The 12,632-nt window shown below is 39.1% G+C and overlaps 1 protein-coding gene across 1 annotated transcript; it reads right to left on the reverse strand.

The window, feature by feature from the left end:
* Nucleotides 1-570: 570 nt before the first annotated feature.
* On the reverse strand, nucleotides 571-12,413 carry LOC103797535 (condensin complex subunit 3-like; the record flags this gene model as incomplete). Its single annotated transcript, XM_009069754.1, has 8 exons — nucleotides 12,312-12,413; nucleotides 11,305-11,499; nucleotides 9,745-9,973; nucleotides 7,634-7,779; nucleotides 6,611-6,695; nucleotides 4,605-4,794; nucleotides 2,244-2,393; nucleotides 571-711 (listed from the first exon to the last, which is right to left on the reverse strand). Coding segments are annotated over exons 1-8 (1,238 nt in total), but the record flags the coding sequence as incomplete, so codon positions are not given.
* Nucleotides 12,414-12,632: the final 219 nt, after the last annotated feature.

Raw genomic sequence — 12,632 nt, forward strand, 5'->3', positions numbered from 1 at the left:
TTATATATGAACTTGCTCTTTTATTTCTGCTATCATAACTGCAATTGCTCACTCAATGGCTGTGATGGTATGAATTTCCACATTTATTCACTCTCCTTACTTCACACCAAAAGGTTGTTCAAATTATAGGAATGACTCAGTTGACACAGTCCAAGAAAATATTTGTAACCTTTTAGGCCACAGCAGACTGGGCTTAAAAGCATAAGAAACAAACAGACTACCAGCTACAAATTGTCTGTTGTGAAGCAATCCCTTTTATGCTTTTCTAACATACTATGCTCCAAATAAAGTCTTGTAACTTTATAATCTCAAGAAGATTTATGAAAACAACCAAACTTCTTCTCACCAAACAATGCTGTATCTGTATTCAAGTTTACTTCTCTATAGAATTCAGCAGACAATATTTGGCACACTTTTGGGAACAATTCCATTAGAGGACTGTGGGGGCTTTTCCAGCTAGCATTAGAACAGTATTTTGGCTGTGTGATCAGATTATTTTCCCAGCAGAGGTTTTATGCCTGTCATGCATGAGTGTCATAATCTTAACACAGATTTTACATTTAAGTTTACCTTCCTCCCTCTTCCGCAGTATCCATGCAGCCTATGATACTTATCAGTTGCTGGCCTATAAATTCCTTTGTCATCAGGTTCTCAAAACAATTAAAGTCTTCTTTTTCTTCTTCACTGAGAACTGGCATATTTTGAATGTAACTGAATCCAAACAGTACAGATATAATTACATTCTGAATCATTGTTGGACTGTTAAAAACAAAAACAGCCACCCCAAACCAAACAGAACCAAAGAGCCAAAGACTCCCCCCCACCAAAAAATCCCACCACTTCCTTGTCCTGTATATACAAGTAGTTGTGTTAGTTGCAAAGCTTAAAGATTAATGTTTGTGTTCTCCTTTTCAGAGATTAATATTTGCAGGAAGTCATTCATCCCAAATAATGTACAGTTTAAAAATAATGCACTTCATTTTAAAAACTCCTTTTGTTTGAGAAGATAAAACAGTAAGAAACATAAAATGACAAGTTAAGCTTTACACATGTTTCAGTTCTGTACCCTGCATAAAGGCAGCATCTTAGGAATGAATGGATAATGCACCATTTTTTGTATTATTTTTCTGCATATTTAGGTACTATGCAATTTTTTTTACAAGTTCAGAAGTGTTATCTTGCCTACAAGACAAAATACAAGAAAAGCATGGAAGTGTAGAGTCGATTTTAAATTCTTTATCTGATCAAACATGTCACCACAGGAGGACAAGAATCTATTGTCAGATACACTCAGCAATATAACATGGCAAGTGTAATCAGCTTGCTGCATTTCTTTATTTTTCTAGTCACTCTTCTTTTATCAGAATTTTATCTACCAATGAGAGTATGAATGCTCAGAAAACCTGGAGTGAAACATATCATGTACAAAATCCAATACTGAACAGAATATAATAAAATACAATTCAAATATTGATATGAGCAGTGAAAAAGATGCTTTTTTTCTACCACAGCCTTGCAGATACTTTTCAGCAACAGCCTGTCATTTTTAGATTTTCAGCATTTCTTCAAAGTTAGAACAAAAACCTTGCACACAGCTAGTGTTTCATTCAATTCTGCCCCTCCTCCCTCTCCCCCACAAACAAAATCTTCTGTAATTGGCTCATTTAGCAGCTTTGTCTCTGCCTTCAAACATAACTTTTTGGGAAGCAGGCAAAAGAAAAGGGAATGAGGCGTCACTTTCAAAATTACTTCTCTTGGGGACAGCACCCAAATCTTACTTTATTATCACAAATTACAACAATGAAAACAATACCAGTTTCTGCAAGCTCTAAAACCTTTCTGCAGGCTTTTTGCAAACTCACAGCAACCTCGATAACAACAGGCACACAAAGGTTAGCTGTGTATTACAGAGCAACAACTTCTCATCTTAAATGACAGAATTATATGCTTGTGATCTATCAGTCCATTTGGCTGGTCACTCAGAAAAAAGGACATTCCAAAAACTGGTTTTAAATTAGCTGTTTGCAGGTTGTTTAAAACAAGTAAATCCTCACCCAAAAAAAAAATTTAATAAAAAAGGGGAAAAAATTAACAAAACAAAACAAAACAAAAAAAAAAAATCACAGTTCAAGTACAACTTTTAGGAGTCCTGAACAGTTGAATAAAAGAAATATTCTCTACTTTAAAAAAAAACCCACAAGTCTGCTTTAGTGGTAAGAGACTTATTTTGAAATGTAATGTACCTTAATAAGTAATCTGCATATACAGGTGGATCTGGTAATATCTGTTCCAGTAGCTCTTCACCTTCTTCACCTTTTGATTTCAGATATTCACAGAGACATCTCCAATGTAACACATTCTCAGCTGTTAAGTCTTCCAATGGAATCAGTTTTCTAAACAAAATCGAACAAAGACATAAATAAACTTGTGTCAAAGAGAACAAATGCACAGAAATATTAAAAAGTTAGAAATCATTATTAATTCCTAGGATGAAAATACAATACTGCCAAAGGTATTTCCCAAAGAAATACTTTAATATTGACAAAAATAACACTCTCTCTCTCTCTCTCTCTCTCGTGAGGACATAGAGCCCTCAAAGCCTCTCACTATGCTGCACTTCTCAATATTTTAAATCAAGGCAGTTCATGTCTATGCAGAAGGATTCTGCTCAGCCCTTCAACCCTCCCAGGGCAATCACCCAGGTACTTTCACTCTGTGAATCATCATTATTGGAAATGATGGAAAACTGAACTTCATGAATCTGCAGAAATGCAACAATTGCATTCAAATATTTTTTAACTTCTGTCTGGTCATTGTTTATTCTGTTCTTAGCACAAGACCTTCATATAATATATGAGTAGTGATCACAGTATGTCAAGTGCAAGAAGTAATCCAACTGCCAATTGCCAAGCATGGCAATTCATCTTCATTTTCACAACCAGAACATTAAGTTGTGCATTAATTCGACCTCAAAACAGAAGTTTTCTCTCTTTTCACTGCAGCAGTACTTTTCACTCTCTTGAATCCCATTCTAGTTGCAAACTAACAACAATTTTGGTTTTGTTTTAGGTCCCCCACATACAAAAAAACCAAAACAAACCTGAGCAACACGTAGATAAGACTGACCATTTGACAGCTTCTCATTAATCTGAGAGGTCTTTATTTAAAAGTAAATTTAACAAACAGAAACTACAGACTTCAAAAATCTAACCATTCATCATATTGATACTACATCACTCAAGTTGTAGTCAGAAACATAAATCAAATAAGCTCATTACAAGCTGAATAATTTAACTCCTAAAAATGTCATTTAGTCTAAAAGATTTATTTCTAAAAAAAAATTCTCAGCCCAGTCTTTCAGAGTGGAAGCCTCAATTTGTGCAGCATCAAAGACAGACTGAGAAGCTCATAACTATATAAAGTTCTCTTTTGAACCTCTTAAGATACTGGCACATTTCCAGAGGCTGTAAGAAAGTTATTTCACCATTACTGATAATTTTACAGCCAGACAGGCCCACGTCTATAGCTTTGGAGTACAATGCATAGAGCATCTACTGATTCCAAACCATCTGACATGCTACTACTAGACTGCAAGACACTTCATATGATATTATGCATTTCCCCCCCAAAAACACAGAATCTTTGCTATCACTTCTTAATCAGTGACAATTAGTCATTTAATTTTATTATCTGAGATCAGACTCCTACTACTGTTCAAAATCATTCCATTCTCATTGCCTCAATTAACTCAAGCTGTTTCTTCTCACACCTTCCTCTCCCCCTCAGCAATTGCCCCCTCAGCTTCAATTTCTAATTTTCTTCCCCTCTTCATTTTTACTTGATGGATCTTAATATTCATCATAATATCTTCTTCAAGGCTTAGGAACTCAGTCAAATTCTACAAAACACTAATTTAGGAAAAGACAACTAATACACCAAACTCTGCCAAGCTCTTAAAACAAGTAAAATACCTCCAAAACAAGACTGGCACATAAGCCCAGTAATTCCATTCTGATTGATTCCCCAAACAGTTCATGGATAACTGATCCAGCCCCAAACTGTGCTGTCTCTAGCTCAGCAAAAAAACATAGAAGTCAAAGAGTAATAGGAAATGTACAAGAAAGACCAGAAGTATTACTGAAAAGGAAAAATAATAGGAAAAAAAGGAGCTTTTCAGTACCCCATGTTAAAAGAAGAGAGGAAGTCAGTCGTGAGCATAAACTAGAACACTGCCTTTGTGGTAAACTGTACAGAACATAAAACAATTTAAGCTGTTAGTCTCATAAAAGCCTGTTTAACCAACTAATTTACTGTCTGCTTTTAGGATTTAAGAGAATGATTTTGGAGGCATTCTGGAAACAAGAAGTTGAAGACATTTCTTTTTCCCCTCTTCCTTATCTGGTACAATCATTTTCAGCTGGTGAATACAGATCTCTTAAGAAAGAAGAGAGCATATCCAAACACCAGGGAGGCAACACAGCTTACACTACAATAGCAGTTTTACCACAGCTAATAGTTACTCCGCTCCCCATTTAAATATAACCTTAATTTTACATTCTTATACAAAATATTCAGCTTTTGGAAGTGAAAAGTGCCCTGCATACCTGCTGTCAAGGCTTTTACAGTTCTGAACAATGTCATGAAGTGGGGATAATGAAAACAATGCATTTAGCACTGGGAAGGCCACTTCTGGGCAGTTTTCTATATCAAGTCGATGAAGCAACTCTAAAAGATCTCCTTCAGTGTATCGTAACCAGGCTTGAAGTAGCTTCTTCACTACCTCCTTAACAGCACCTGATAACACAGGAATTTAAACACTTTAAAACAGCAAAGGTCAAAAAATACTTCACAAATCATTTTTCTACAGAAAAAGAAAGAAAAGTTATTATACAGTTGAACTTAATGCTACCTTAAAAGAAAAAACCCAACTTTTTAAGTGTAGTCCTATACGGTGTCATGAGGAAAAGTACTACCTGTCATGTATGTGGATTATGCTTAAAGGCTGCATGGCAGTGGAGAGAAGAAATTATAAAAGAAATTAATAATCTCAGAGAAGGGAAAGAAAACATGTAGAGCTGTCTTTACAATATCAAAATGACTGATTAAAACAACAATTAACAGAATCCAAGGGAAAGACAAAAACCATGGAAGAAAAATTAGAATTGACTCTATTAAAAGCCCCCAATCCTCTGGATGTTAGAAAAATGTGAAAATTAATAGTATCCCCTGAGGATTGGGATGGTGATATTTGGGAAAGCCCTGATGAGAACACTGATGAGGAAGAATGGGACTTTGATGAAACAATTGGACCTCTAGCTCCTAAAGTGGAAGAGGTTACAGAAGTAAAAACGAGACCTATAATTAGAACTGAGGTGTCTGAAGGACCTCATGGAGGTCAGAGGAGGAACACAGTCAGTACTACTCCCTGGGACACCCTGCAATTGGCAAATCTACAGGAAAAATATGGACCAAAACCAGGGATGTCAAAGCCTGAGTATTTGTGGAGAGCTTCTCTAACAAACTTGGTCTGAAGCTCCCACTCTGCCCCTGCCACACAGCGTAAGAAAGCACACAGCCGATTCTCTCTTCCTTTCCTGTCAAGAACATGCCAAGATGATCCCCACCAGCCAAAAGGAAAGGTAGATCAATAAAAAACACATGTATGCATAACACACTTCAAAGAGCTCTACTTAGCAATGAACACAGTATTTTAATCTTGGTCCCTAAGTGAATATCCACATAGACCCTAATTCTCACAATGCCCAAGCAGCACATCACTAAGCAAGGAAAAGTCTCAGAGTAAAATTCAACAGGGCTTAGTACAGACTTTCCAAACAAAGTATACAGATTACACATTAGCCCTTGATCAAGTTGGCAGCTTTTATTGTGAAATTCATATATACAATTGCTACTGCTGAAAAAAGGAGAAAAAAACCCCAGTGTTCTATGCAGACAGGCCAAGACTGTCTCGCTCAGATGCATTTGGGCTTTTGATCTTTTGGCAACAACACCACACACAATTATGGGTACATTCTGAATGGCTCTTTATATAAAGTGATACAGTACACAAGACATTGAAAAGAATAAAGCTGCTCCATGATGAAATGCATAAGGGTCAAGCAAGGATTCATTAAAAGATAATTCAAAGTAGTTAAACAAAAAACTAACCAGCTGAGAAGATTTCTCTCTGTAAGCACATAGGAAACATTTTGACACTAATATTAATGTTCACATTTCAATTCTTTAATATATTTATTAGTTACAAAAATATCTATAATTAAACGTTTCCAAATACACCAAATTAAATAACTACATGTTTCTACTTCTGTGTTTAATTACATTACTGGTTTTACTTTTAATAACATTTCATCCTATTTTAGAGCCCAGTGGCTTTCAGATTTTTTGGAAGTTCTTTCTGGTTTGTCCACTCTAAGTGGACAGGAAAACCAAAGCAGCAAGCAGATATCTTGTGCTTAAACATTTCCTGGTACCTCATTACTTTGAGCTCCTTATTACTGCCATCACAGCTTCCACATAAACCATCCTCAACACATCAAAGTATTGTCTCTTAAACATGTGTATTAAGATATTGAAGGAGATTGTCTCTTACCAGATCTGTCATTAAGTCCTTGTTGCAGCAATTTTACTCTCTGTGCTATTGACAGAGCTCTTATGTGAACTTTTTCTGCCAAAACCTTAAAAAGAGTTAAGACATTAAAATACACTTCTACAAATGGTAACAACTGAATCCATTAACTACCTGAGGTTTTACACTCCCACTTTTATCCATCCACAGAAATCCTAAATCAATAAAAGCCTGTGATACCTATACCATTAGCACTGTATCAATACATTAACCTGCAGATCCTCATGCAGGATGAAGAAAATGTAAAATAAAGACTAAAGGTAACACATAAGCTTAGAAGCTCATCAGCTCTGCTTGAATGCCTCACCTGCATATGAAAACTATCCTCTCAGTTTAAAGCACCAAGGGCAATGAATACCTACAATAAATTATGGAAGCATGTTCTTTTCTTAAAGACTACTGATTCAGATTCAGTTAAAAAAGAGAATTTAAGTTAAGAAAAAGCAGAAGATGGTTCTGTGTGAAAAAACCTGAACGTTTTGTTTGAAGATCTTGCCTGCAATGCCTGCATAACAAAGAGACAGGTTAGCATACGCTCCTGCCCTTACCTCCCTACGTGTAAACATCAGTAACAGACATGACTTCTCCAAACTGAAATACCAAAAACATGCAATTTTTACACTGCTACTGCTGTGATCCTATCTTGACTTAATTATCTATTATGAAATAGCAGGGAACAAAATTTTCTTCATAAACCTCAGAAAACACATAAGTAGAAAACAACAGCTTGCATACAAAATTTATACTTTTACTGTCTGATCCTGGAGGGACAAGTTCTATCACAAAAGCAATTTCTATCCAGCAAGTTGTGCAGTTAATTTCAGGGGTTTTAACTTGAAAACTTATATTCAGTCACTCCCCCTCAAAATTCTGGCCAGTGCAAATAAATTTACTGTCCTTAGTGTTTAACCAGAGAAATATAAGAAACCATTTAAAGCCTTTTTCCCAAGTCAGTCTTTGCAATTAATGTTAAGTGATCCAATTTACCCCATATGCCAACTTCCTGACACCTTCCTTTACATCCATAATGCGACCCACGATTACTGGCAAAGTCCTTGCTGATGGAGCAATACACGACAGCACTGCACGTCTGACTTCTGAGTTTAAATCATTTTCCAGCAATGTGTTGTAAACTGAAAATGAAACAGTCACAATAATGTTTTGGTAACAGTTTGAGACATTATAGAAAAACAGAAAATACTAACAACAACAAAAAAAACCCCAAACAAAAACCCAAACAAACAAAACCAACCAAACAAAAAACCCCCAACAGCTATTATTAAAACCTCTCTCCTGTCTCTGCAGAGCTGATACAAATTTAGGAAACAGTTTGTGTCCTGCGTTGCAGGGGGGAGGGTATCCACGGTATGTATTCTATTATCATCTCCACAAGCTGTTAAAGCAGGTGGGGCAGTGATCGTTATCACCTTGTCCCTCCCTCAGGGCAATCCTGATGGCTCCCTCAGGGGGCTGTCTCTGATTAACGGGCTGTCAAGGACCCACGCAGGACACATCCTCCCAGTGATCCTTATCGACTTGTCCCATGGTGAGGTGACTCACCCCAGGGGTGGGGAGCCAAACATGCTCACAGGGATATAAACTGGGGTTTGGACCAGCACAGGGAGCCCTTTGCCTGCTGGATTCCCAGAGGACAAGAGCTGCTGCTTGGACCTTCGGGAGAGAGCAGGATCTGCGGGATCACTGCTCCAACAAACCCATCACTCCAGGAGGTCTGCAGCCACCATTTAATCGGACTACTGCTACACCCTGACTGACAGGGTGTCAGGTTACTTTCTGACTCTGTCAGGTTATTTTCTGACTCTTGTCAGTTTTAGGTTTTTTTTACTGTTGCATTTGTGTTGTTTTGTTGTGTTGTTCATATTAAATTGTACTTGTGACTCAGAGTCTCTCACCGGTTTGCTTTTCAAACCAGCACAGTTAGGGGTCACAACCCCAAAATTTTATGGCAGTTGCAAGCTGAGCTATGATCTCAAAAGAAATTCAACAACAAAAATAATGTTTGCAATCATAAGTAGGAACTTCAGTTAACAACTCTACGAACTGCTACTCTAGATCCCAACCATAAATAACCATTTTGTCATTTACTGGGCAAAACCCAAAAGGTTCCAGATGTTGGCTCCTTTAGCCCTCTATTCATGAGTTCTACATCCTTATTACCTTTGAGGCAGATCCTCAAATTTTCCTGTAAATAGAAAACTGCAGTCTCCATTAAGCCTACCAAAACTCATATAGTAAATCTCACAAAATGCTTTTTTGTTATATTCTTGACCCTTGTTCAAAATTAAAAGGAACTACAAAATTCATTTCATCAGAGCATACATAAATTCATCTACTTGCTCTGTGAGACAATGTTTAGCCATGAAATTTATGTACTTCTAAATGAGCAACTTATGAACACTTAGAAAATAAAATTTCAAAAGAAGGAACCTTAACAACAGAAACCCTCAACTCATTCTTCAAAAAACACAATACGAAAAGTTTAATTGGGGCACAATTTACATAACAGCCATGCTGGTACAGACCTACACTGTCCATCTTGAGGTAAGGGAAGCAGAAGTTTAGTCAAGGATCATATAGTACACAAAGAAGTCCACAAACAGCATCAAGACACTTGTCTTGCAGAGATGCTGATCTCTTACAGAAAGCTGTCATTTGAGACAAAATACAGTTTGTCTATAATTATCTTTAGTCTAAGAGTTTTTGGACTAATTCAATTCAATTAACACCACAAGAGTCCTTAGAGGGCAAGATTTGAATAACCATGTATCCTATCTCCACCCCAGTTGGCAACACATTGTTCTCAGCATCCTGCTACAGTCAGTGCACAGAGCAGCCTCAGCCCATTATGATTGTCTACCAGATCTCTCTTTCAAGCAGTTGTGTCTTTTCCCCCTTAAACATACACAACTCTTGCACCTACAACTTCCTCTGGCAAAAAGTTCCACAGTTTACAAATGGATTACAAGAACACTAAGATTCATTTGCTCAGTGCTTAAAAATAAGTTTAAAAATGCTTTAAAGTAATGCAAAAATCAACAAATATTCCTAAACAAAAGAAAAAGTCCAATACTACTTACTAGTAACAACAGGGCAGTTTACATCCGTAGGATCCTGAAGTCTTGACAGGGCCAAGACAGCCTGAATCCTCACACTGGAAAATTTATCTTTAAGTCTAGTCAGCATAGCTTCATTGATTTTATCAAAGAGGTCATCATCAATCTGGGCATCCTCAGGCATGTTTCCCAAAATCTTGTTAAGAAGCTGACATGCTCGAAACCTGACTACATGGCTGTTTGCATTGTGAGACTTGGGGAGAGAAAATAACAAGACTTCTTATAATCACATTTTTCTCATTTCCAACATTAACATTCCAACTATTAACATGCACACGTAAGCAGCTAATATTCCATGGAGTAAATGAAACATGCACTTCCATATCTCAAAAGCTGTGCCTGTGTAACTTTTTAATAAGATCAAAAATGTGGAAAACAACAATGGCCCATTGCCTGTATCAGTCACAGGGGAAGCAGCAGGCTCACCACTCTGTGCAGCCTGCACTGCATTAGCTAACTTACTGCTCTTCCTCCATAAAACATTAGAAGAAAGAAGACTTGAGCAATGATGACTAGTGCTCTTGGTCTGATCCATAATCTTCCCATGACAAAAGTCTAGTTTAAGTAAACGTAATTCTGTTTGTGTGTTCATGCTATAGGAACTCTTGACCTTTCCATGCAGTCCTTGCAGTAAGCAGAAAGGAATAACACATGACAACCTCTACTTGTATGGAAGATGTTATCATAGAATCATAGAATTTAGGGGTTGGAATGGACCTTACAGACCATCTAGTCCCAACCCCCTATGCCCTGGGACACCTCCCCACTAGAGCAGGTTGCTCATCCTGGCCTTGAACATTGCTAGGGTTGGGGCAGCCACCACATCCCTGGGCAACCTGTTCCAATGTCTCACACCCTTATAGTAAAAAACTTTTTTCTAATATCCAACCTAGACTTTCCCTCCTACGGTGTGAACCCATTACCCCTTGTCCTATCACTGTAGTTCCTAACAGAGTCCCCCTCCAGCTCCTTGTAGGCCCTTCAGATATTGAAAAGTTGCTATGAGGTCTCCATGCAGCCTTCTCCAGGCTGAACAGCCACAGCTACCTCAGCCTGTCTTCACAGGGGAGATGCTCCAGGCCTCTTAGCAACTTCCTGACCTCCTCTGGACTTGTTCCAACAGTTCCACATCCTTCTTCTGTTGAGGACACCAGAACTGCACACAGTATTCCAGGGGAAGGTCTCACAAGAGCACTGTTTCTCACTATTTCTCATTATCAAAGAAACAGTATAAATCAATTTCCACAACTTCACACTTAGAAATGCACTTACAGTAAAAGCCATAGCAACACATCTGACAGACAAAGGAGCACAGTTCACATTATCTCAAAGGCCTAGCTTGTTGGGTTATTGTGTGGGGTGTAATGGGTTTTTTTTTGGGCTGGTGTTACTCATAAAGCACTAGCTGTGCCTTGCTTCCACTTTTTCAGTTCTAGTTTGTAAGTATCATCTCCACCAAATCCTCTCCACTTCAATAAGTTCCCATTTGTTATGGTGAACATGTGATAAAAAGTGTTGCTGTACCTCCAGCAGAAATTTAAACACATAACTCAGAAGTAAATTTTCTTCTTCTTCCTCCTCACTACCATGTTTGTTCTCAGTAACAAACTTAGCCACGAAATCGATCACTTGCTCCACAGCTGGTTCCCGTCTGTAGACTACCATAGCATACTTGAGGAAATGGATGAACTTTTCATGGAACTCCTCTTTATCCTCCAGCTGGGAGAAAAAGAAAAAAAACAACCAAATAATAGAAAAATGAAATTACAACAAAAGATAACTACCTGGGGATAAAATAGAACAATTAAATGACAGCAAAAAGTAAATACCTGGGAAAAAATAGAACAATTAAATGACAACAAAAGATAACTACCTGGGGAAAATATAGAACAATTAAATGACAACAAAAGGTAACTTACCTGGTTCACTTTTCAAGAGCTGTACCATGGAAAAACAAAATAAATGGGCTTATAACTGACAGCTTCCATTTGAATTCCTCACAACAGCCAGGGCACACTCCACTGAGCACTTTGCTTTAACCCCAGGGCAGGCACAAATCCTGAGCTGAGCTCTGCAGCAGATTAAGGCGAGCTCCAGAGTTCAGCTTTCCCTGCTGACAGGTTTCAGAACGCCAGATCGACACCCGCGCCCACCACTGCTCCGCGTCGCACCCAACACCTCCCAGCAGCATCACCCCTGCCTGGCTGTTCCACAGCCACAGCGGCGGCAGACAGCTTACACAACAACCCTGCCCTCCTTTTTTGGGAAAAACAGAGTAGGTTTGGGGCAGAATTTGTGTTCAATCTCGAGGTTCTCCCGAGCACGGAGGCTCCGTCCATCACCCCTGCCTGGCTGTTCCACAGCCACAGCGGCGGCAGACAGCTTACACAACAACCCTGCCCTCCTTTTTTGGGAAAAACAGAGTAGGTTTGGGGCAGAATTTGTGTTCAATCTCGAGGTTCTCCCGAGCCCGGAGGCCCCGTCCCCACCGCGCCGCCCAGAGCGAAGCAGCCTCCGCGCGGCGGCAGTACCTGAGCGTAGGTGTTCTTCAGAGACACGACGAGCTTCGCCTGGTTCTGGCGAGGCTTCTGCGCCAGCTGAAAGGCTTCCTGGAGCTGCAGAGTGTCCCTCATGGCCGCGGACACAAAGCCCAGAGCCGGCACCGCCGCGCAACGGCCGCGCCCGCTTCATACCTGAGCGTAGGTGTTCTTCAGAGACACGACGAGCTTCGCCTGGTTCTGGCGAGGCTTCTGCGCCAGCTGAAAGGCTTCCTGGAGCTGCAGAGTGTCCCTCATGGCCGCGGACACAAAGCCCAGAGCCGGCACCGCCGCGCAACGGCCGCGCCCGCTTCA

This window comes from Acanthisitta chloris, unplaced genomic scaffold, assembly GCF_000695815.1.
Source record: "Acanthisitta chloris isolate BGI_N310 unplaced genomic scaffold, ASM69581v1 scaffold25242, whole genome shotgun sequence".
NCBI classification, from domain to species: Eukaryota; Metazoa; Chordata; class Aves; order Passeriformes; family Acanthisittidae; genus Acanthisitta; species Acanthisitta chloris.